The sequence below is a fragment of the Sebastes fasciatus genome, chromosome 11, assembly GCF_043250625.1.
Source record: "Sebastes fasciatus isolate fSebFas1 chromosome 11, fSebFas1.pri, whole genome shotgun sequence".
Taxonomy (NCBI): Eukaryota; Metazoa; Chordata; class Actinopteri; order Perciformes; family Sebastidae; genus Sebastes; species Sebastes fasciatus.
Genome location: NC_133805.1, coordinates 23274607 through 23299783, shown reverse-complemented (window position 1 = coordinate 23299783; position 25177 = coordinate 23274607). Strand labels below are relative to the sequence as shown.

The following is a 25177-nucleotide window of genomic DNA, read 5'->3' as shown; positions in this document are numbered from 1 at the left end:
GGACATACATAATGCAAAAATAAAGAAATGCAATAACAAGAACTGTTAGTAATAACAAACTAGGTCAGAAAAGGGCTGGATGATGCAGGAATGAATCAGCCAATCAGTGAAAATAGTGTTGAACTCCTTCCCAGAACAAAGTCAAAGGAAGTTGTTTTACTAATTGTAGTGATGCAGATTTGTCCTTTTGGCAAAGAGTAGGTCTCCTGTAAATGATAAATCATAAATTGCAGTGTACTGATGCCATCACTTTGGTACGAAGTAGAGCACAAGCTTTGCTCACAATTTAGCTTTTGCTGCTTTTCATACTTGCCCTATTTGCCTTTCGAAGAGCAAAGATTAGATGAAAGTTGTAAATTATTTGTCAACCAGAGTGGTTGGATGTGAATAAGATGTAGGTCTGATTCTGTGATGTCGTCATGGGTCAAAACCTTTCTCATCATTTTACACAAGATGATAACACTCCTTGAAACAGGAGGTTAGCTGAGGCCAGCTTTCTGACTTCTGTCAGATTTCTGAAGCTGTCAGGATTAACACATCAATCTCAGTTTCACAGGATAGATTTAAAAGCTGATGCCACTCATTTTGAAATCTATATCTCTTATATATATATATATATATATATATATATATATATATTTCCTCTGAGGTTTTCACAGTTCTAAAAGAATGTTAGCATTGCTTTCAATGTATTGACTGGGGATTGTGGTCAATTTACTGTGGAACTGTGATGATGGTAGTATGTTTTTTTAAATTTTATTTATGTATTTAGCTTTTTTAGACCCTTTAAGTCCTTCTTAGACAAATTATGAAGTGATTCTATGATAGCTTAACATAAAACAATAATTTGGCATTAATTTCTTTATTCGTACAATACCTTACAAATTATGTAAAATGTAATCATTCAATCAGTCATTGTAACTTTACCTCCACCTGGCAATAAAGATATAGTAAAAAGCCTGGATTTGTAAGTGTTAGCCTGTAATCAACAAAAAAACACATCAATACATTATTATTATTATTATTATTATTATTAATAATAACAATAATAATAAAAATAATAATATATCAAATACATCTACCTAAGCCACACTGAAAACTAGCTAAATTCTGCTAAAATTAAAATTATATCAAACTTTATCACGCCAAATAATCTGTCTTCTGGTCTATACAAAATATTATTATTAATATTCAGTAGCCTTGAATAGTTTTTCTGCAGGATTTGGCTCCACAAGGAACCTAAACCTGAGCTAAACTTTAAATTCGTAACATTTAGCCTAGTTTTATTTTAAAAGATGTACTCACAGAGGTCCATTTTGCCATCTGGAAAGACAAAAGCAACATTGCATTTTGTTCAAACTTAAACATATAAAATCACAGTTATGTATGAGGCTGGGCCCATATGAATAAAATGGGATGCTTGGCTCATATATCCTATGCATACATTCATGGCTGGCCTTTCAAAAGGGACCTTGTGGACAATCATCTCAGTGCTTTAAGACTAATGAAAGGACAACATGCAAAGTCTCTCCTCAGAGCTTATGAAGAACTGAACATATATGATGATGACCCCTAGAGCTACTATGGAAGATTGCAGTCTTATTATTATTTATTTATGTATTTATACATTTTTTTTTTTTTGTTCCTTGAATTATTTTCTACCCCCTTTTATTTTGTTATGATATTATTTTTTTATAATTTAAATTATCTTTCCTATCCAGTTGTGCCTTAATGTTTGTAAATTAATTTTCTTCAATAAAAAACACAAAAAACATCTATGGCTGGCCCCTAGAATCGCATAGAATCCTGGGAAATGAAGTATTTGGCCAAAAATGGATCATACCAATATGAAGGTAGGACGTAAATAGCAGCGAAAGCACGGAACTTATCTTCAGGATTCATAGACAATAACTTGTTTTCCTGTGTGTTTGTATGTTAGTTTTAAATACACATTAAACAAAAACGATGTATAATAAATGTATAATCATGTATAAAGTGGTAAAACTGACGTCACTCCCCCCTCTGTCTCTGTAGAATACAGCCGGTCCGCTAATACGAGTCCTCTTCTCTCTGGATTACAGCCGAGGCAGCACGCTAACGGGACGCTTACCGAGCCATAAAACGTCGAATAAAACCAAGAGTAAGTGCAGAAGAGCTGTATTTTTTACCACCTGGAAGTTAACAAAAAGTTATACTGTTTGTGAAAAACCCACAACTCATTTTTAATGTAGAGTTTCCAAGCGCCACGTGGTCAGCTGAACTAGCTACAAGTTGCCGGGCTGTCAAACAAACTTGTGACACCAAAACTTTATCTAGTGTCTTTGTGAGCAACAGCACATGAAATACAACTTCTACTGTTATTATTACTACTACTTAAACTGTGCCATTTGCCTGATTTATGACTGGTGTTATACACTTATTGCACACTTCTTCTTTCAGTGATTCTCAAGTGACACATTGCCGGTGAATTGTTACATTGTTGGTTATTTGTGTCCCCTATTTCCATTAATGTGAATGCATTTCATCTTGTTTTGATGGTGGTATTCCTCAAACATTGTATACATAATAGTCATGCTGTGGTTGTCTTTCCATAAGGAAGTTTATGAACATCTCTTATTTCTCTGTTGGGCATTAGCTTCCCATTCAAGTTACCAAAGGTGAGTGTTTGTGTTGCAGCTGCTTTTCAGTTGATGCTCTTTTAACACATGCACTGATTTTATGATGTAATGGAAATATTTTGCTCTCAGTTGCAAGTTTTATTAAATACACCTAGTTAAAAGTAATACAGCAGACGTGCAATAAATCCTACCTTTATGAAGGTTAAAATGTTATCATTGAAACTGTTTCAGAGAGGTGTTGATTCAACTTTATGGTCATGTTGGAGGCTGTAGTTTGTGGTGCACTTGAACTGTAATGCATTACACTAAGAGGTGTTTAGTCTACTCTCCTGTTTAAGGCTGTTTTGACTAGAGGCTGATTGAAAAGGTGTAAAAAATGTGAAATAATAAATACAATGTATGTCAGCTCTACAGTCATCAGTGCTTATGACTGGGCTCTTCTGTCCCCAGAAAATAGCCACCAAAATCAATGATAACATCTGGATCTGTGGATTTATTTTCTCAGATTATCAATCTTTTTTGTCTGTAAAATGGCAGAAATGTGTTTTTAAATACCCATCACAATTCCCATAGTCTAAGGTCACATATTCAAATTGCTCGCGTTGTCCAACCGTCAGTCCAAAATCCAAAATATTTAATTGGCACTGATATAAAATGGGTTGATACATCAATCTGGATTGATATATTGATTCAACGATCCAATATAATCAATGCAAAGTGAAAACATTGCTACACATCGTCATCATTAAGATACACATTTATTTTGACATTCCCGTGGCACGTCTGTGTCACCATTTCCATCCAAGCGACCCCTCCTTCCCAGTAATAAAATTGTCAAATCATACTTTAGTTCCTTTTTTTGAGTTGATATAAATGTAACTGATTGTGTTAAATGGACATATGGTGTCATCTATTGATCGCAGGCACCTGAATTGAATCAATTTTAAATTGTATCATGGTAGACTTTGTGACATCAGTAAATATCTTATCGTTGTCCAAATAATCAATATAATATTGCATCGTGATGAAACTTGTGATTTACACCCTTATTAGAAACTCCTCTCAGATTAACACAATATAATTCAACAGCTAAAATCTGTAGCCTCCAAAATGACCCAATGAAAACCCCTCTTGATGACAGTTGGGGAGTATTTATTACGGGGCTGTTTCTGCATTAGTTTACGCTAGGTGTACCTAACAAACTGGCAACTGAGATTATGTATCTGCACTGTGTTGTGAATAATGCATTGCTCATGTTTGTGAGTGTTTATTTATTTATTTAATTTCATTATGTGGTTTCCTTTTTTATTTCAGGCTTGAAAATGTAAATGGTGTCTTTTGGTTGTTTGCCTGCATGTTTAAAGGAAGCGATGCTATCAGAAACATTTGGATTGTCTTTAGTGAAACGTCTGTGCTTTTCAATTTTATTCAAATTTATGTGATTACTTTGATTTATTTAAATATTCCATTCCACAATAGGCAGGGTACATTATCCTCCAGCATGCCAAAACAAAGGTGAGCCAGAGGTTGAGTTTCTGAATGTTTCAAAAGAAACATATTTAATGCATAAACACAGTGTTTCCTCATTAATGGACACAGCTGCTGTGGGTTTGAAGGGATAGCCTTGGTCAAGTTTAGCATCACACCTGTCATTATCTGGGCGTAATTCACCAAGTGTGTTTCAAGTTAAGATTGAATTATTTTTAATCATAAAGTAATTATTTAAAAATGTGTAGTAAATAATTGTACTACATTTATTTTTAGATTTGAGATGAATATTGAGGAAACACTGCAAACACACCCTAACCTGAATGTTGGCCATTTTCACCTGTCATTTGTGTTAGCCGCATCACGTTTTGCATCGTTTGGTTTGGCTTTGGTTTTTGAAAGTCCAATGTGAGATTGATCAATGAGCGGTTTCGACCTTTTTGGACATTATTCCATAATCCTAAAATGAGTCCCTTGTCTGGTTGATCTATTCTCAGAAGGGTTAAACTCATTCTGAACTCTTCTGTAAAGGAATAGGGCTGCATCAATTGATTATTTTCATTGTCAATTAATCTGTCGATATTTTCTTGATTACTTGATTAGTTATTTGGTCTATAAAATGGTGAAAAGAAATGTGGATCATTGTTTCCCAAAACCAAAGATGACGTCCTCAGACGACTGTTTTGTCCACAAGTCAAAGATGGAGAATTTTTACTTTTATTTTTCTTAAAAAAGGACTCAAACCTTTTAATCTATTATCAAAATAGTTGGTGATTAATTTAATAGTTGACAATCGATTAATCGTTGCAGCTCTAAAGGAAAATATGACATTTTCTGGAGAATCGAAGTAATTGATCAATCCACCGTCTCTTTTCCCTCAAGACCACATTGGCATCACGTATCAGCTGTTTTATGAGCTTTCTTTGATGCGTCTAACCAAAGTACCGTTAACTAAAGTACTGCTAACTTCACACTGAACTAATGGCTCTAGCTTCCACCTGTTGCTTCTTTTCTCTCCTCATAAACACAAAAGTGAGTAGAGAAGAGACCCCTTTAATAGAGAAATGGATCAGTCTGGGCCAAACCATCAGCCAGGAGGAGCCCCTCAGCATGCTGTACCAGTGGGGACCTTCAGGCAGGGTAATAATCCCACTATGGAGAGAAGCATCATCAGCGGAGACAAAGTCCAGTTTGGGAGGCTGCGGCAACACACCGAGAGCCAAAGCTCTGGGGCTGAAGAGGAGTGTTTGAGCAACTCCATGAAAGCAAGCGGATCCTATGGTCAAAGCCCCAACCTCCATGGCATGCAGGCAGAGGGAACATTGTACAACCGCAGTGCCTTTGAGAAGGCTGAGCACAACTACCAACGGTGGCTCGCCTCCAATGGCAACGGACCGCTGTCATCCTCTCCAAGGAGTCCAAACACCAGAAGCTACATGACCTTCCAGTCCAGACTCGGCCGCGGTCAACAGCAGGATCAGGGGCACCCCGTCACCACTGTGAAGGCCTCTGGTACCCCCCACCGTCGGTACAGTAGAGGCCGCAATCGCACCTCCTCTGAGACCGAGCAGGGGGGCAGAGGCAGCAGGGGGGCGACCCAGAGGAAGAGGGGCTTCTCTGAGACGGAAAGCAGGCCCAGATGGGACAAGTATGGCACCTCTCACACAGGGAATGGGAGAGACGTGATGTGTGTTTTCGGATAATTTAACTTCTATGAAGTTTTTTTTGTATTTGTTGTCTGTCACGCATTGTTGTTTGGCCTTTTTCAGTTATGCTGTTTTGTGTATTGTGTATAATATTTTTGAGATGCAGGTTTATAGATGAGCCTTTGTTTGGAGTTTTTTTGTTTAGACCACATTCAGACTGATTTTAAAGGACTAGTGTGTAACATTTAGGGGGATCTATTGGCACAAATGGAATATAATAAAAACTGTGTTTTCATTATCTTAAAATTAGCCGTTTATATCTCCATACGGAAGCTGTCCCCTCTCCATGGAGTCCGGCATTTTGCACAGCCATGTTTACTGTGGTTAACTTCTCCTGCTTGGGTCGGAGTCGATAACGTTACTCGCTCCCATCGCCGCCACTCTCCCTCTTGCTTCACCACTCACTTCCCAGGTACACACGCTCTAAGCACTCTACTCTGATCAAAAACTGGCTGTAGAGAGGGCCATTCGCGTTTTTGTCAACCATTGTAGCAACACATCATCTCAAGGTGCTGCAGTGGCCGGGTGATTATGTAATGTGATAGCTGTATTTCTACTATTTATCTCACGATCATTGTGGCAAAAGATAAAATGATTTTCACTGTGATAAAACTCGTAAAATCCTGTCACAGAATATTATAAAGCGCTCTGGAGTGTTTTGGCATCTGACGAGCCTTTAATTTGTCTCACTGGTATCTCCGCCTATATCAGTGCAGTCCCTTGCATTTTTTTTTTTTTTAACGCCCACTTGATAATCGAACAATGAAGTGGACCTCTGCTATCAGGGGGTTGTTAGCAGGCAGCGACTGACCTTTTGTCCTATAATCCAGACTTTGCAGACGAGGCAACTGTGTCTCACTGACTGAGGAATGTGTAGATGCTTGTCTGCTGCAGTAACCCGTCAGCAAAATGAGAAGGGATGTGAAGCATACAGTATATGCAGTAGTCTTTTCACTCATTTTTTAAATGTTTCTTTTTATTTTACAGAAACATACCTGTTATTCTGCTATTCATTTACTGTGTATTTAGTTGAAACTGTCTGTGTTACGCTTTGTTTTGTCACTCCCTATTCCACCCACAACACCATCTGTGGCTCTGCATGATGTTGTAACCTGTAATATACCTGGACAAGCATCTAATTAAGCCGTGTTCTGTCACTCATTTCTTGTCACTGATTGTGCTGGCTGTAACGACTAAACACCTGGTCATGGCTATTGCTTTAGCAGATAAAATGTTGGATGCAAATCAATGTTTAGTTGGGTCTTTTTTTTTGCATTATCTTATTTCTCCTGACTTTCTGACTTTCCTCCTCAGTACCAAAATGAGTGGACTGCAGTGCCTCGCCTCCGAGAACATCTGGTTCGACAAACAGCGCTACGATGAAGCTGAGAAGTGCTTCTACGAGGGAGCCAACGGACCGTCTTCACAGGTAGAACAAGAACACATTTTGTTAAAATCACAAAGAAAAATCGCTTTTTAAAGCCTGACTGATTTTTATGCAGCTCAAGAGCAAATGTGTTTCTTTTGTTGTCAGCACCTTGTTTATTGTGCATAAACCTGATCATTCATAGAAATAAGGACATTTTGTTTTTTAGACAACCTTTATTTCCAATCCTCCTGTTGTCTCTTGCTGCCGTCTTTTGAAGCTCCTTTTGACCCTTGCCATGCCACCACCCCAGCTCATGCTGCCCTGTCAGTCAGCCCTCTGTAGCCCGGAGCAGCTGTGTGCATGAGAGTTTAAGCCACTCGATTTAGAAGTGCCACGTCCTAGTGAGAGGGGTCAGGTGGTTTGGCAGCTGCCTCTGCTACTCATGCTGTCTAGGGCAGCAGAGAGTTTACTACATAAGCCTGGTAAACAATGGAGATCAGAGAATGATCACTTCCAGCTCTGTTTCACCCACAACACAGACAGCCATATGTGCTCACTACGCCTTGTGATTTCAAGCGATGCAGATAGTTTTGGTTTCATGTGCTGAGTTTTTGAGATATGTTCTTCTAGTGCTGCCCAAATGCAAAAGAGATGAGTGAAACATATCTTTATCCTAAATAACCAGGACATTGTTTCTGTAATCGACAGCTCACACTCTCACGTTCTTATTTCGCTGGGTATATTTCTTGGCTGGAAAGTAGTTTCAATGGAAATGGTTCCCATTTTGGTACAACATGTACTGAAGTGGGAAAATGAAGCTGCACCCTGAGGGTTGTAGGTCATCATCCTGGGTTTGTGTTACCCTCATGCATGGTGCCAACATGTGTGTAACCTTTTATATTTCATCATGAGGCACAACTAGATAACTCTGTAGGTCACATTTATTTGCTACTTGCAATTACATTGAGTCATACTGAATGTTGGGTGTATAGTCCATCCTGCTTTTGTCTGTTTTGCTTGCTGCTTTCCATCTCTCTCACTGCTCCCGCTTCATCACTGCTTTACCCACATATACCTGCAGGAGAGAGACGTAAATGCCATCCTGCAGGACATTGCTAAATCCCGACAGAATATCCTGCAGTCCCTAAACGGAGTGAGTACTGTGCTACAAATGAGCCGCAGGCACACCCCCTGTAGTGGCAGGACTGTACTCACTAATGTTCGTGTACCAGCCTTAAAACAGGGTAATGGCAGTTTATATTTGACAAGTGCTATATGCATGCTGCAGACGCTCTTTTTCCCTCTCGCCTCTGCTTGCTTCTCCCACAATCTTCATTGCAGTCTTTCAGTAAGTTGCGTCTGTGTTTGTCTTTATGTCGTTTGCTATATGTTAGCAGTATACAGTAAGTGTGGTAATTTTTGCATAAACAAGTGTTCAATAGGAAAATCAGCTTTTTTTCATCAGTAGATTCTCAAATTGTGTTACCTTAAAGGATAAGTTAACATGTTTTTAAGGCTGAAGTTAGTAACTTTGAGCAAATATGAAAAAAGTTATTTTTATAAAACGATCACTATATCCTGACAGTAGTGCATGAGACAGGTAATCTGAAAAAAATCATGTTCCTCTCCCTCTTCCCAGTGCTCCTAATGGCATTTGCAAGATTTCACAGACTGGAGGAAAACAACCAATCAGAACCGAGGAGAGAAAGTTTGCTCCAGCTGGTGGGCAGTGCTTTTACATTTACATTTTACAGCTAAACAGTACACTACAAGATGTTTCTGAAAACATTTGAAGCGAGAAATAGGCATTACAGTAACAGAATATTGATTAATATTTGATCAGCGCTGCCTAGTTTGACCGTTTGATCAGAGTTTGCCAGCTGCCGAGATACTGGCCGGCTCCAGCTCGGCTCCAGCTCGGCTCTGATTGGTTGTTTTCATTCGGGCACAGTAGAAACTTGCAAATGCCATTAGGAGCATGAGGGGGAGGCAGAGGAACATGATATTTTCCACAAATCTGTCTCATGCACTACTGTCAGGATGTAGTGACTGTTTTATAAAAATAACCTTTAAGCATATTTTCCCCAAAGTGACCTACTGCAGCTTTAAGTCCGTTTAAAAACAATACTAGCATGTCCCTATGCACATTAAAAGCATTAATGGTAGCTGTAATTGTTCCTCCTGTCCATACTGTCCAAATTCCCTCTTTGAGTTACTACCTTTTGCTTTTTCTCAGCAAACAAATGCTGTCTGTGGCAGTAACTAGAAGAGAGTTTCATATTAAAATGACTAATTTGGACAATTTATATGACTTATTATATACTTTTATTTATATTTCTAAGTGTAAGCCAGGCTTCGTCAAATCAAAAATAGCTATTGTATGGTATTCACTGACAAACATGTGCTAAAACAGTTTTAAAAGGTTCTGTTGAGCTTCTGGATTGGTTGATTTAGTTGTGATGTAAAAAGTTGATTAATGCAGTTTTAAAATGTTTCATCGCATCTCTGACAATATTGACATCAGTTTCTATCCTCTCACTGACAACTCTGCAGTTGTAGCATGTGTAGCATCCGACTTTCTATCTACAACCAGTACTTTTCTTTTTGTCTTCGTGTTTTCCTCCTTACCTCAACTTTGTACATCACCGGGTGCAGGTGAAAACAGCCCTGCCCAAAGGGCGCCAGCAGAAACGGCAGCACAGAAACGTAAGTCTTCCTCATCCAGCTTTGCTGCTCAGGCCTGGAAGCGCTGCATGGCTGAGACAGCCAGCTGGGTGAGCTGGTTGTGTCTGCTGCTGCCTGGAGTGGAGTGTGCTACTATTGTCACAGCACTTTCTCATCCTCAATCACCGTCTTACCATCCTGCACCTTTTTTTTCTTTTTTCTTTTTTTAAGCTTCATACAATACCACTTGCTGATTCAGAGTTTGGGGGTGGAAACTATAACAATCTTGGTGATTTTGTTAGATATGGTGATCATTATTATCAAATGCCATTTAAGATTCTAACAAAGTTCAGAAGTCAAGTATTTCCTTTCAACATATTCTATCTTGAAAGCTCAATTCTTATACACAGTGACAGATAACCTTTTGTGTAACTTCTGAATGAAGTGATCAACAATTGCTGAAACGTAAAGGAGTAGTTTGACATTCTGGGTAATACACTTATTCACATTGTTGCCGAGTTACATCAGAAGATCGATACTACTCATATCTGTCCTATCTTAGCTTTGCACAAAGACTGGAAACGGGGAAACAGCCAGCCTGGCTCTCTCCAAAGATATCAAATAATCCACCTACCTACCAGCACCTCCACTAATTAACACATTATATCTTGTTACTTTAATTCATACAAATACCAAAGTGTCTGTTTTTGATTGGTATCGTTCTTCTTATCTCTGCAAGAAAGCAAATACGTTTTTCCCAAAATGTTGAACTGTTCCCTTTAAAGGATTATTATTGGTGGGGAAAATTAAAGTTCTCATGCACAGAGTTTGCTTGCATGCTGTCATTTTAAACATTAAATCCTCTCTTTATTGGAGATCAAGGGAGTTCATTTTAGCATTAGCATTGTGTGTGTTTGTGTGTGTGTTTGAAATGTATCCAAATCATTGTGTAATCGGTTTCAGCCTTGCATGGTTTTTGTTTTTATTTTTTTTAAACCTCACCACTTTGAATTTTGCTTGCTTCTTCTCTCCAGGCTTCGATTGGCTCTCAACCTGGATGAGAGTACATTTGCTTTGTCACCATTTGAGCCCTGACCTGCGACATTTGCTAATTAATTTGTGTTCATCTTTCCACAGTCATCTTCATATGGAGGAGGAGACCAGGAGCTGGTTACACGCATGAAGAGCATGGAACTGGAGAACCACACTCTGCACACAGGTGTGTGTGTTTGTGTGTTTTTTATTTCATGTCTTCTTGAGCTTTTGTTTACATGTTACACAGTATTCATACTTACTTTTCTCTTTCCTTTTTGCACTTTAAACAGAGTATACCAATCCCTAATTGAAAGTATATTTACTTCTAACATTGTGTCCTGGTTTGAGCACCTAAGTGCAAGACCGAGCTTTCTAAAGTAGTCAAACTGGGCAGTAAAATTACAGGCTGCAAGCAAACCTCACTGTCAAAATCTTAGACGACCACAGCCGTCCCTTAAATCACCACTTTCAGCTACTGCCTTCAGGGAAAAGGTACAGTCCCCTGTGCAAAGAAAAACATCTATAAAAAATAGTTTGTCCCTGTTGCCATAAAATATCTTCAGTAAGGAGAGCTACGTTTTGAAGCCAGCTTGCTACCTCCGCACACAACATCTTCTATCTGTTTATTTAACTTTGATTCAGTCCTCACCTGGCGCTCCTTTTAATGTAGCTTCAATCGTGTTATTATGTAAATGTGTTTTAATGCGTCTTGTCTGGATGTGATTTGTTGTTTTAATGTACCTTTTTTAATAGATTTTGTACATGCGAACCAGAGACAAATTTGTTCCTTTTTGTCCGCAAAAAGTAGACAAAGTATTTTCTATTCTGTTGTGTTTGCTTGTTAGTGGTGGAGGAGATGAGAGCTGCCCTGCAGAAGTTGGAGTCCAGAGTGGCTCAGCTGGAAAAGAGCCCAGCAGGCGTCCCATGTGCTAAGGTAGATAACTAAGAATGTGGTAGTTGTTGTTTTTTTACTACATGCTAGGCCTGCACGATTTTGAAAAATATGTAATTGAGATTATTTAGACTGATATTGCAATTGCGATATGATTTGCGATGTGGAAGGGTATGATCATTTTTACATCATTATTCTAATTTTCATTGAAAAACATTAAAATGATTTTTTTTTTTTTTTTTTTTTTTTTTTGCGGGGATATGTACCAAACAAGATTTTTTGTTAAGTCTGTAGAATATGATGTGTAGATCAGGACATCTCTGCAGCACAACTATATTTAATTTAAAATAGTATTTGGACATTTCACCTAACAAATAATGTGATATCCTCCTTATCCTGTGATTTGAAAATTGCAGTAGGCCATATCGCGCTTTTGATTAATTGTGCAGCCGTACTACATGCATACGCTCTCTGTATTTAAAAAACAACTGAAAGAGGCAAGACAACCTTGTCTCTCTGGAGCAATTTGAAATAGAATATAATGTAATCTATTTTGTTACATGTGTAATTGAAAAAAATAATCTCGTTTACAGTGGCAAGGACATTTTTTATGTTTTATTTCTTTCCTCGTTTTTTTATTGTAAATTCCCTATTTTCTGTTTTGATTATCTGCTTTTGTTATTTTAGTTTGCTTTGTCTTGGTGTTGATGTTTATGATAATCCTTGATTTAGGGCTGTCCCGAATACCATTTTTGGGATTTGAAACTTTGGTGAGAAATGTTTTCGAAGAAAGGTATTTGAAGCTTCGCGGCGCGGCAGGCTGACATGTTCTTCTGTCTATCGGTTGCCATCTCCCCCGTTTCAGTGCCTGGGACAGTGCTGCTGCCGCACTACTGTACACACACGCACCTCTACACACAACAAACAGCGATATCCGTCTGAGAATAACTAATAATGATTAATGCTAAATATGAATAATGTTGTGGGATTATTCCTTATTTCATGGGCTATTTTGTGATTTATACATTATTATTACATTCTTGTATATAAGAAAACGAAGCATTCGAATACCTCTATTTGGAGGTCAGTTACCATGGCAATGGTCGAAGCTTTGAAACATTTGGATCGGCCCTAACTTGATGAAATTGTTTTGTATTGGGGAGGACTTTGTATAATCCCTTTGGCTTCCTTCCTTCCCCGCCCATATCTAAAGATGCTCTATTAATGTATGATGTTTTAATTGTTCGAACAAATGGAGATAAAAAGGGAAGGATAAAACCTTATTGGAAAAAGCCCTCAGAAGAGCACACCTTAACAGATGTAATCCTGTCCTTTTCCATTGCTTTGACCAGGCTGCCCCTGTACACGCTGCTCAAGTAAAGGTGGAAAATGGTGACGACGATGATGATGACGACATGGACTTGTTCGGCAGTGATGATGACGACGAGGAGGCAGAACGCCTCAAGCAGGAGCGCATAGATGCCTATGCAGCCAAGAAGTCCAAGAAACCCACCCTCATCGCCAAGTCATCTATCCTGTTGGACGTCAAGCCCGTACGTGTCCTCCTAACCTGTATCGTGTAGCTCATATTAAAATGCCAGTTGTGTTTTCATATAACTTAAAGGATCAATGTGTAGCACTTCGGTAAAAGCAGTCCAAATTCAGAACATTGGAACTGTGGCCCGTCTGCTCCTCCAGTGTGACTGATATCAGTTAGCACATGTTTTTGCAATTTGAGGGTTACCTTCTAGACACGACTGTGTTAGCCTCTGGCCAGCAGTAGTCGATGTGTAGCAGTAGAGATGTGCCGAGACTTTTCAGGTCGAATCTAACGTTAACGTTATATCTGTTGGTCCGGTTCGTTTGCTTGCTTCCGTGGCTGCAGAAGGCTGTGTATGCAGGCCAATTTGTTCCATATGTGGCAGCAGTGTGTTGAAATGGGCAGTGGACAGGATCACACCGGCAAAAACAAAAACAGACTTTACGGACCGGTATGGAAATGTCAAAGGAGAACATATTGGCTGTAGCATTGTTGTCGGAGAAGCCAGTATTTCAATTTAGCATGTTTTCTTAATCTCTGATGACGTATCAAGGTTTTTTTATGATTTATTACAGTAAATATATAACATATTGGTCCTTTAAGAACCACATAACTTTATTAAAATCATAACATTTTTCTTCCCAGGCCATGAATTTGCTGGTATAATGATTAACTTTTTTTCTGTTTTGGAAAAGGTTAAGAAAAAACTTGCAAAAAGTTTGTATTTAATGTCCTTTAAATCAGTTTTGACTCATTAAATAAACTTAAATAATTTAAAATCATTCAGCCAAAATGAAACCCAATCTATTTATTCATCACTCCAGCAAAATGATGTTAAACATGCATGTAGTCAAAACTAGGAAGTATGCTGAGTCATTCAACATATGTTGAAGTTTTTGCAGCAAACTGTGTTGAATTGTGTCTTTGGTTAAATTAATGTTCTGTGTGTCTGCTCTCCTCCATGTGTTCCTTTAGTGGGACGATGAGACAGATATGAAGAAGCTGGAGGAGTGTGTGCGCTCGGTGCAGATGGACGGGCTCCTGTGGGGAGCATCCAAACTGCTGCCAGTTGGCTACGGCATCCAGAAGCTGCAGATCAACTGCGTGGTCGAGGACGACAAAGTTGGCACCGACATCCTGGAGGAGGAGATCACCAAGTTTGAGGACTATGTAAGTAACAACCACTTTGATGTAATCTTTACACCATAATCAGAGGACTTAATTATCTTACCTCGTGTGCCATGTAGAGCGCTTTGATTTTAAGACATCTGTTATACTTCTGCCTCCACCCCAATACTATGGAGATGTATGGAATTTAATTTGTGGTACGCAGAGCATTGGAAAACTGCTGTACTCATAAATGCGTGTTCCAATCTACACACATCATTGATAGGCCTATCAATTGTTTTTAAGCTCAATAAACACAAAAAGGCCTAATGTTTGACCAGAATTCGGGTTTAAACAAATGAGATGTAGCATGTTCATATATTGAGCGTTAGAGGTGATGGTAGACATATATTGTAACTTTGGACAGAGCTAGGTTAGCTCTTTTCCCATTTCCAGTCTCTGTGCTAAGCTAAGCTAACCATCTGCTTGCTGTAGCCTTAACAGAATAGATAAGAGCGTGGTATTGATCTTCTCATTTAAATCTTCGCCAGAAACAGAATAAACGTTTTTCCCAAACTGTTGAGGGGGAATAAGTGACATGCTTGAATTATAGAAAGTTTAAATAAAATAACTTTGATGCACAATAAATCACTATGTAACCTAAATATGCTTAAATATACACCTTGACTTATTCAACTTTTCTTCTTCCTTTGCAGATCCAGAGTGTAGATGTTGCTGCCTTCAATAAGATCTAAGCTCCACCAAAGTCTTGCTGCTGCTTCCAGTTTGCACGGTTATTAAAATGCTAAGTTTTGAGCACAAACCTCTGTTTCATTATTATTCTCAGTCAAACAAATATTGTGTACCCCTTACTTACAAGGTTACTTGAGAATCGTTGGAGTGCAGTCATCTTTACAGAGCACAGCCTCAAAGTAAAGCTCAAACCCACCCACAATCCTGAATATACAGGCTGGGCGAATGTAGTCTGGCAACTAGTGGCACCTTGCGAGTGTCCCTGCAAATACATTTGGTCATCAATGCTAGTGCTGTTAGCTATAGTTAGTGATTTCAAAGGACAACTTAGCAGTTTAATGTGGAAGTGAGATGGAAAATATTTTGCTTTATGTGTGCACTTTTCCTGGCGGCCCTCAATCACATGCTAGCTCCCTAATTTGGCACTCAGTCATTCAGACATTTCTTTGGGGCCAAGCAAATGGCCACGTCACAAAGGGGCAGTGCACTAGTATTAGAAAAATATCATTAAAATGTCATAGTATAGTATGCCATAAAAGTTATTTTTATTTTTATGGCATTCTCTACGATGACTCATGACATTTTTTATGATATTAAAACAGGACTATGCTGCCCCCCCGCCTGCTATCAGTGGCTAGAAAGCGTTAATGCCGATCTCCCGATCGTATCCCTAAATATAACTCCTCATTTCAACTTCACAAATGAGCCCTTCTTTGTCCATTTCAGGGCTTTCAAAGTGAGCGACAGGAATAAATAGAAACCGGGCGTCTGACAAAAGTTCAGTCACTCTGCATCGTTCGCCAGTTAGAACACTCCAGTAGAAAACAATGCAATCAAAATGATTTTGACACACTATACTATGATTTTTTTATGGCACACTATACTATGACATTTGTAAGACTTCATCTGCGACAGGCAGATGCATTATGTTTTCAGGTCGTCCATCCGGTCCATTATCGTGAACGCAATTTCTCAGGAACGTCTTTCTCTAATTGAGCACAAACGTCCACTTGGACTGAAGGATGATAATACGATTTTGATGTTCAAAGGTCGAGGTAACCGACCTCACGATACACATTTTTGGCATAACTCAAGAACTCAAAAGCTACTTATAATTCCACACAAATGTCTGATATGAAACAATTAATTGAAGACATTGATATTTTTATGACTTTTTTCAACACATACTATGACTTTCTCCAACATATGACTTTTTTTGGACATACTATACTATGACTTTATTTGATTTTTTTCAACCATAATATGCTACCTTTTCTTTAGACTATACTGTGACTTTTTATTTTTTCGACATACTATAGTATGGATTTAAAAAAAAATTGACAATAAACTGACTTTAAAAAAGAAAATGTTCATACTTTACATACATACTTTAACCTTTTTTACATTTTTTGACATACTATACTAAGACTTTTTCAACATACCATACTCTGACTTTTCAAAATTTTTCGATAGACTATACTATGAGATTTTTTTTGACACTATACTATGTCTTTATTTTTCAACATAGTATACTACAGTATAACTTTTTCTCGACATACTATGACTTTATTTTTTTCGACAGACTATACTTTGATTTTTTTTTCGACATACTATACTGTAACTTTTTTTCGACTTACTATAGTATGACTTATTTTTTCGATATACTATGACTTTTGACACTAATGACTATTTTTTTACATACTATATTACTATTTAAAAATTTTCGACAGACTACTGTGACATTTTTTTTTTTACATATGTTACTTTTTTCGACATACTCTTGACTTTTTTTTTTAAATTTCGACGTACTATTCTATAACTTTCGACGTACTATGCTATGACTTTCTTTCGACATACTATGTTATGGCTTTTTCTCGACATACTATATGACTTTAAAAAAAAAATTTCAACATACTATAAAATTACATTTTGTCGACATGCTATACTATGATTTTTATTTTTTCGATATACCATATTACTTTTTTCAACATACTTTGACTATTTTTTCGATATACCATACTATGACTTTATACATACTATAGTATGACTTTTTTTCGAAATACTATAGTATGACTTATTTTTTCGACATAGTATACTCTGACTTTTTTTTCAAAATACTATACTATAACTTTTTTAGAAAATGTCGACATACTATACCATTACTTTTTTATGTTTTCGACATACAACACTGATTATTTTTTCTTTTGCCACATAAGTGGCACAAACTACTCAAAGTATAAGCACCTGATGTTTGTTCTTAAGTACAATACTTACAGTAAATTAACTTAGTTAGAGGCTATTCCACCACAGAACCTACACATCTGGGCTTAAAACCACCAGTACTTACTGGTTTGGTTACATAAAGTATAACTGTTGTTCCGTCATTTCAGTGAAATGCTGTAGAAACAAAGTTAAATATGTAACATACTGTATACGTCTGAAAAGCTTGTAACTTCTTCAGCCAGTTAGCCAATGATTGACCTTCACATCAACAGAAGTATACCATCCCAGTGTAACTTGGACGGACGGGGAGGCCCCTAGGAAGCCTGACAACAGTCGAGGGGAAAAAAAGATGAACACAAAAGGAAATTAGCATTATGCTATGTTGTCAGTATAATATCTTGACAGTCTGCAGACTTTTTGACCGGTGGATTTGCCCTGGCCTGCCTCAGAGCTGTCCAGGTGTCTTCTGTGGATGTTTGGGAAATACTGAAGTTAATTTGTACAGACACCCGAGTCTAAGCACATTTTTTACAACGTACTATACTATGACTTTTTAAATTGTTTTTCAACATACTATATTGACATTTTTTCCGTCATACAATATTATGACTTTTTTTCCAACATACTTTACTATGACATTTTTTCAACATACTATACTATGACTTTATGGCATACTATATGGTTTTTTTGGTAAAAAAAAAAAAAAAGTCATAGTATAGTATGTCGATAATAAGTCACAGTATAGTATGTCATAAAAAGTCATACTATAGTATGCCAGAACATTTTCTTTAAAAATGTCATAGTATAGTATGTACAGTATATATTATTCCAGAAAATAGCAAAACTTTCTCTCTAAAGGTTGAGGGGGAATTACATCCTTGAAGTATAAAAAATATTCGTAGTCTGTTGATATTAAATGCTTTATTATTAATTTCATAAAATAGCTTTGATGTACAAATTACTAATTTAAAATAAAATGAATTTCATGCAAAAAAATCACTATATAAGACAAATACACACCTTGACTTATTGTACGTTTCTTCCTTTACAGATCGAGAGAGTAGATGTTGCTGCCTTCCATAAGACCTAAGCTCCACCAGTTGTTTACCTGCTCCACCAAAGTGCTGCTGGGGCTTTTGGGTTGCACAGTTATTAAAATGACAAACATCTGTCTGAATTTCATTATAATTCCCAGCCAAACGTAAATATGTTGAAACCCATACTTACAAGGTTACTTGAGAACTGTTGATGGAGTGCACTCATCTGTATATTTAAAGAGAGCACAGCCTCAAAGAAGAGCTCAAACCCACCCAAAACCCTGGGTATACAGGCTGCGTGAATGTAGTCTTGACTTTATGGAGTAAAACCACTGCATCAGAAACATTATAGAAAGACAAAATCCCACCCCTAAAGTCCAGATACACTCCTATTCTGGTGCAGCAGATGGCGGCGACGGTTACACTCTCCTTGTTGTGCTGAAATGAACAGGCCAAATGAGAGCAGTCCAGGCTCCAGGATTTGGAGTTATGTCCAAGCTTGCAGTCGCTCCCTCCTCCACTCCTGCCCATGTTTTTGTAGCAGACGCCGATGGAAACCCCTCCATTACCGGCCCACTCTACCTCCCAGTAGCAGCGTCCAGCCATCCCAGCTCTGCACAGCACCTGGGCCCAGCTGGAGAAGCGATGCGGGTGGTCTGGGTAGGGCTGTGGCTCCGACCGTGTGGTCACTGCTCTTCGACTTTCAGAGAGGCTTAGATAAGGGTTGGCTGTGTTCGGGTCTAGGATTATATCGTTGTGATCTGGACACAGTAGATGCACATTGTCAGACTAATAACAATACTAGTCATTGGTTTTCATAAAGATGGATGTTACTTAGGGTTTATAAAATAATTGTACTTACATTGTAGAAAATCAGCTCTTGTCTTCGGTTCTGAGTTGTATGGTATATCAGTGTCTTTTGCTGTTAGACAGATGTAGGGGATAACACATTCATTTTTTCAAAAAATTAAATACAAGAAAATAAAGTAATGGAGTGGGAGGTGCCATGTCGGATGGTTCCTGGTTCCAGAAGTCAAACGTACACTCTTTTTCCTATAGACAATGTTACATGACTCACAGTTGGAGCACATCTGCTGTTTGGATCAGCATTAACTCTCCTGGTTAAATCATCAGTATTAAAGATTTCATATTCCTTCAGAAACAGCTGGTTCTCCCATTCACAAAAAAATTGAAGGTACAAGCCTGTGTACGTAAAAACTTAAAAAAGGTAGACATTAACTACAACTCCCAAGGTGCATTTCAGCGTTTAAATTCTGGGTCAATTGTGGATGAATTCAGCAACTATGTGCCATCTTTTGGTCTCAGCTGTAATGACAAAGTCGTTTTGAATATGCCAACAGTCTCCTCCATGGCAACGGTGGCCAAGGCTCGTGGGTTTTGTAGTTTTTAGATCAGTCTGCCATGCTAAAATAACAGACAAAACATGATTTCTCAGATACAAAGTTGAAATTATTAAAACTGGTGGATATAACATAAACCTACAGGATCGTTACATTGTCTGGAGTCCTGTGTTTCTATGTTAAGTTGAGGATATTATGTAAAGATGAAATTGAAATGGGAAAACAGAATGTTTACAGAACACTTGAGGAACCAGCGACTCCTCCCTCTTCATGTGTCTCTTATTGACAGAAACTTAACTGACAGTTAGCTAAGCCCTGCAAATCCAACAAGTCATGTAGCTTTTTAGAAAGATCCCGAGGCTTTTTAGGTCAGGTAGAATCCAACATTATCTCTGTTGATCCAGTTTGTGTGCTTGCTTCCATGGCTAAACAATTGCCAATTTGTTTCACAAGTGGCAACACAGGGTGTTGAAATGGGCAGTGGACGGGATTCACACAGGCCAAAAATACAAAAAGACGTTCCGGACCGGAATGGAAATTTTCAAAAAGGAGAACATACTGGCTGTAGCATTGTTGTCAGAGAAACCAGTATTTCAATTTAGTATGTTTCCTTAATCTCTGATGACATATCATGGTTATTTTATGATTTAATGCAGTAAATATATTTCATATTGTCCCTTTAAACCTTCCCTTTCTGGCAAGGCACACATCCAGTTAACTAGAATTAGTTAACTGGATTAATTAGATTACATCCATGTCTGTCCAAAATGTCATCACTTCATCATTTTATCCTATTAGACAATTGTGTGAAACTGGCATTGTGCATTCTTGAGTTATGGTCAATGACATGTTTTGTGAGGTCACAGTGACTTTGACCATCAAGCAAATTCCACCTATGACAAAGGCAACGGTGGCAAATTTTCAGTGATCTATAGGTCAGGGTTTGACTTCAGACAGAGTACACAAAAGCTGGCTTGATAGATTTTATTAACTGTAGCTAAACTATATGGCTAGATTAAGCTAGAGTTGCTTCCATAAATTGGTTAAAACGCAGTCGGGTTGTCTTTTTAATGGTGTCAAGCAGACTCATTTTAAATCTGAAATCTTGTAAAAGAGATCTTAAATAATAATAATAATAATAATAATATAATATATTAGATTTATATAGCGCTTTTTAGTGATCTCAAAGACGCAGTAATGTGCCCTTACTGACTACATACATGACATCGTGCTAAAATAATCCATTCCTTGTATTTACAGACCTTCCGTTCCATAGTTACTTGCCATAATCTCTACAAACAGATTCTGCATTCATGTTGAATCTGTAGGCAACAAAAGGTTTTTGTACCAGAAGCGTTCTGGTTTCCGCTTGTAGTCCGAGTAGTATTGAACAATCACGTTCGAGCAGGCTGTGGTTGGTTGAATGCGGGTAAACAGTCCGCGTGGAGAGCAAAAGAGGCAGAACGTATCGGCAGAAATGCAATCTGAGAACCCACTGGCTATCGTCTGACGATGATTTAGCTTTTTATTGGTTTCAAATTAGCTTGTAAACTGGCTACTCGTGAAACAATCTGGTCTTACACTGTGATTGGACAATCGCTGTTCGGGGGAGGGGTTTAGTCAGTGTAACCACTTAAGAAACTCACTTACCTTTAGTCTTTTCAGATGTACTTTGATTGTTGGTTTCCTTCAGTGAAATTACTTGGAAATGCAGAAAAGCAAATAGTGAGTATTTACTGTTCACAAAATAATCACATTTATGGTAATCATGTGTAAAAGAGACATCATACCTTTATCAGAGATCCTGTTGAATTCTCTTTCAAGTGTTTCATCCAGACTGCCTCTGAGATCAGCCAGGGCTCCTCTCATGGTTTTATACATCATGTATTGAAGTGCATCAGTGCTGGGCATCTCCACAGTCTTTGTAGGGAAATGAAGAGACTTGCACTTCTGCGGTGACATGCAACACAGCCAAATTAGAGGACAGTATTTAAATGCAAAAGGCAACAACCCTGACAAAGGTCACACCTTTTAGTTCTGGTTAAAAGCCTGAAAACATGTAGTACAGTGTATACAGTCTGTAGCCAAGTTTTGCAATAATCATTGCTTGAGATTATGTTTTTATTGATGCATTAATGTGTACATCATTTTAATGTTGCAGCTGGTAAAGGTAGGGATCATTTCAATTTATTTATGTATATTTTATATAGATTACTTTATATACTGTTGGGTAGCTTGTGGACTTCCCAAGGGATTAATTAAGTTTTATTAATATAACCTTATTTATTTGTTGATTATATTTTTAATCTGAATCTGGAAAGTAACCAGCAATTTAAGTTCTCAATAAAATGTAGTGGAATGAAAAATACAATGTTTGGCTCTGAATTGTAGTGGAGTAGAAGTATAAAGTAGCAGAAAATGGCAATATCCTAGTAGGTACCTAAAAAAATTGAGTAAATGTACTTAGTTACTTCCACCACTGTGATAAATACATGGTTAGAGAGACCTTTTCCCACATCACCGAGTTATGTTTTGCTCCAAACCTGAAAGAAGTTGATGTGGTCCTCAGTGCGAGAAATCTTCTCCAGCTCGGCATCGGTCCTCCTGAGCTCGACGGTCTCCCTCTGCATCTTCTCCAGCAGCTCCTCAGCCTGACTGACAGCTGCTCTCTCCTGGATTCTCATCACCTCCTTCACCTCACTGCTTTGTTTCTCTATGGAGCGGATCAGCTTGGAGAAAATCCTCTCACTCTCCTCCACCGCTGCTTCTGTGGAGTGCTGTGGAGGAGAAACATTTTCTGTTTATAGTGTATGTCAACAGCATATGTAAAGCTCCTATATTGAAAATGCACTCACCTTGATGTATCGGACAACATATCTAAGTTCCTTCTCAGTGTCCTTCAATTTCTGCACAGACTTCAAAGAGGCTTCTTGGAGTTTTTTCTAAGAGAATAAAAAAGATGAATATCGCACAACGCAGTCCCTCAGGCTGCTCAGTCATTTTTTCCCCCCACAGTTGACTTTCAACTTTTTGGATTTTACAATCAAAAGGATTAGATTGCACTGGAAGGCCTTTGGTCTATCAACCTAAACTTCTGACACAGTAACATCAGGGCACAAGATATGGCTGCATGACCAGGGCACATTTTACATCCCCCAGTTGATATTTGAAATGTTAAGGCCTTCACACCAGGCTATAAAAGACACTAAAAAAAATATAAAGGCTAAAAAATGTTGTAACCCACAGCTAACCATGCGGATAACTCACTGAATGCATGACAACATAATACTTCCTGTTTACATCCCCCAGAGCATTATGGAAACGGTAGGTTCTTATCTCTACCATCAATCCCCAGTGGTGGAAAATAATAAGAACATTTTCTCAAGAACTGCACTTAAGTACAATTTTGAGGTACTAGTACTTAACTTGAGTATTGCCATTTTCTGCTACTTTATACTTTTACTACATTTCAGAGGGAAATATTGTAGCCTACTTCTTACTCCACTACTTTTTTTTTAATAATTTAAGTTGCTAGTTACTTTGCAGTTTAAAATTAATAATACAAAATTTAAATCAACAAATGAATTATAATAATGTTTTATGATCGGTTAAGATAAGACAATTGATCCAAGGTGAAAATCACAAGCTATCCATAAATTAAAATTAGCTCCACCTTTAGCAGCTGCAGCATTGATGTTTTTTTTTGCACAATTTAAGACTATACAACATAACATAAAAAATAAATGAATAATATACAGTGCAGGAAGAGGCAAAAAAAAACACTGGGCTTATCTGGAGCCTCCACCTACAGACAAGGTTAATATAAATAAATAATATGACTACATAATAGTGATAAACAATTAGGGCAAGATATACATAATAACAACAATAACAATACAGTAAATATATCAAAAAAGACGTGTGTGGGTGTGCGTGTGTGTGTGTGTGGTTAGTGTTTGTGAGGATATTGATTTAAATATCTATAAAGACTTCTGGGCAATCGTAACCAAACAAAACATTGTGAGTGGGAAAAAAATAAATAAAATAAAAACAGATACATGTTTTGATGAACACATTAATGTATCTATAATCATAATCCAGTCATATAATAGGTCTATACATTTTTCTGAAATGGGTGATTCTGTAGCCTATAATTAGTACTTTTACTTAAATAAGATTTTGAATGCAGGACTTTTAGTTACACTGTGGTATTTTATAATTTCACTTAAGTAAACTATTTGAATACTTCTTACACCTCTGTCAATACCACAGCTAAAATAACCCTTGTGATGTCATAGTGATGTAATCAATGTTATTTTATCAAACTTGACAAAACTCTTCACTGAAAAGAAAATATCACAGGCTGAGTAGCCTACCCTTTAAAAAAAATATCAAATACATACTTTCAGATAAATCCTCTGTCTGGATATTGGTGCACAAACTTAAATGATGTACTTATTTTAAAGCACTAAAATAAAAAGTAAGTAAGTAATAATCTAAGTATATCTGACTGCAAAGCAAACGCCCACACAATTTAAATGAATAATTCATTACTGCCTCATGAAATAACCAAACTCACCTGTTGTGTTGCTCTCTCCTCGAACACGGAGACTGTGTCATGGCCCTTGTGTCTCTCTTTAACGCACTGGGAACACACACGCTGCTGGTCGGTGCGACAGTACAGCCTCAGTGCTTTATCGTGATGTGGGCACAGTAACTTCTCTCTGGGCTGATCTGCAGCTGGGATCAACTTGTGCTGGCTCTTCCCGTGAAAGTGTTCCTCGTGGACTTTCACGTGAGCCGCGCAGTAAGACTCGGAGCACACCAGGCACGATTTAACAGCTTTGCTTTTACGCACCGTGCAAACGCTGCATTTTATCACCTCCTCGGGTTTTTTGGCCAAGTTTTGAGCTGCAGCTTGAACTCCAGATCGTTGAAACTTCTCCACCACTTCCCCAAGAACTGTGTTTCTACTCAGCTTAGGTCTCGGGTTAAACACCTGCCGGCACTGTGGGCAGCTGTACTGGCCTTTCTGCTTGGCCCTGTTCCAGTAGTCGTCAATGCAGTCCAAACAGTAGCTGTGTCCACAGGGGATCGTAACCGGGTCTCTCAAAACCTCCAGACACACTGAACAAGAAAACTGGTCTTCTTCAATAGAAATAGTTGTTGCTGCCATTTCCTCCTCACTCTGAACAGAAACTGGACACAAGATGGGCGTAGCTTCACAGGTGTGCTGATAACAGGATCAGGTTTCACCTGCTGCACCTGCACCAGGAAGCGTCCAATCACAGCCAGAGAGCCAGCTAATAATAGGCTGTCCCAAATAAAAGAACAACCCTTCTATTGAACCACCTCTCCCACGTAGATGAGTTTATTTTAGATGC

At 38.0% G+C, this 25177-nt stretch overlaps 2 protein-coding genes across 15 annotated transcripts; one reads left to right on the top strand and one right to left on the bottom strand.

Annotated features, from left to right (window-relative positions):
* Positions 1 to 1798: 1798 nt before the first annotated feature.
* eef1da (eukaryotic translation elongation factor 1 delta a (guanine nucleotide exchange protein)) lies at positions 1799 to 15242 on the top strand. 14 transcript variants are annotated; one of them, XM_074651700.1, is made up of 12 exons: positions 1799 to 1853; positions 2042 to 2140; positions 2636 to 2657; positions 4098 to 4133; positions 7127 to 7241; positions 8263 to 8334; positions 9837 to 9887; positions 10983 to 11064; positions 11726 to 11814; positions 13125 to 13325; positions 14288 to 14482; positions 15136 to 15242. In XM_074651700.1, the coding sequence occupies exons 1-12, from the start codon at positions 1814 to 1816 to the stop codon at positions 15172 to 15174; spliced, it is 1041 nt and encodes a 346-aa protein (XP_074507801.1). In that variant the 5' UTR covers positions 1799 to 1813; the 3' UTR covers positions 15175 to 15242. The 14 variants fall into 14 exon arrangements, with proteins under 14 accessions (XP_074507801.1, XP_074507802.1, XP_074507803.1 ...); XM_074651701.1 differs by lacking the exon at positions 4098 to 4133; XM_074651702.1 differs by lacking the exon at positions 8263 to 8334.
* LOC141777444 (E3 ubiquitin/ISG15 ligase TRIM25-like) lies at positions 15061 to 25035 on the bottom strand. Its single transcript, XM_074651685.1, has 8 exons — positions 24373 to 25035; positions 22649 to 22735; positions 22337 to 22570; positions 21584 to 21743; positions 21444 to 21494; positions 19295 to 19354; positions 18416 to 19193; positions 15061 to 15101 (listed from the first exon to the last, which is right to left on the bottom strand). Exons 1-7 carry the CDS (start codon positions 24967 to 24969, stop codon positions 18667 to 18669), a joined length of 1716 nt encoding a protein of 571 aa, XP_074507786.1. The 5' UTR covers positions 24970 to 25035; the 3' UTR covers positions 15061 to 15101; positions 18416 to 18666.
* Between the last annotated feature and the right edge of the window lie 142 nt (positions 25036 to 25177).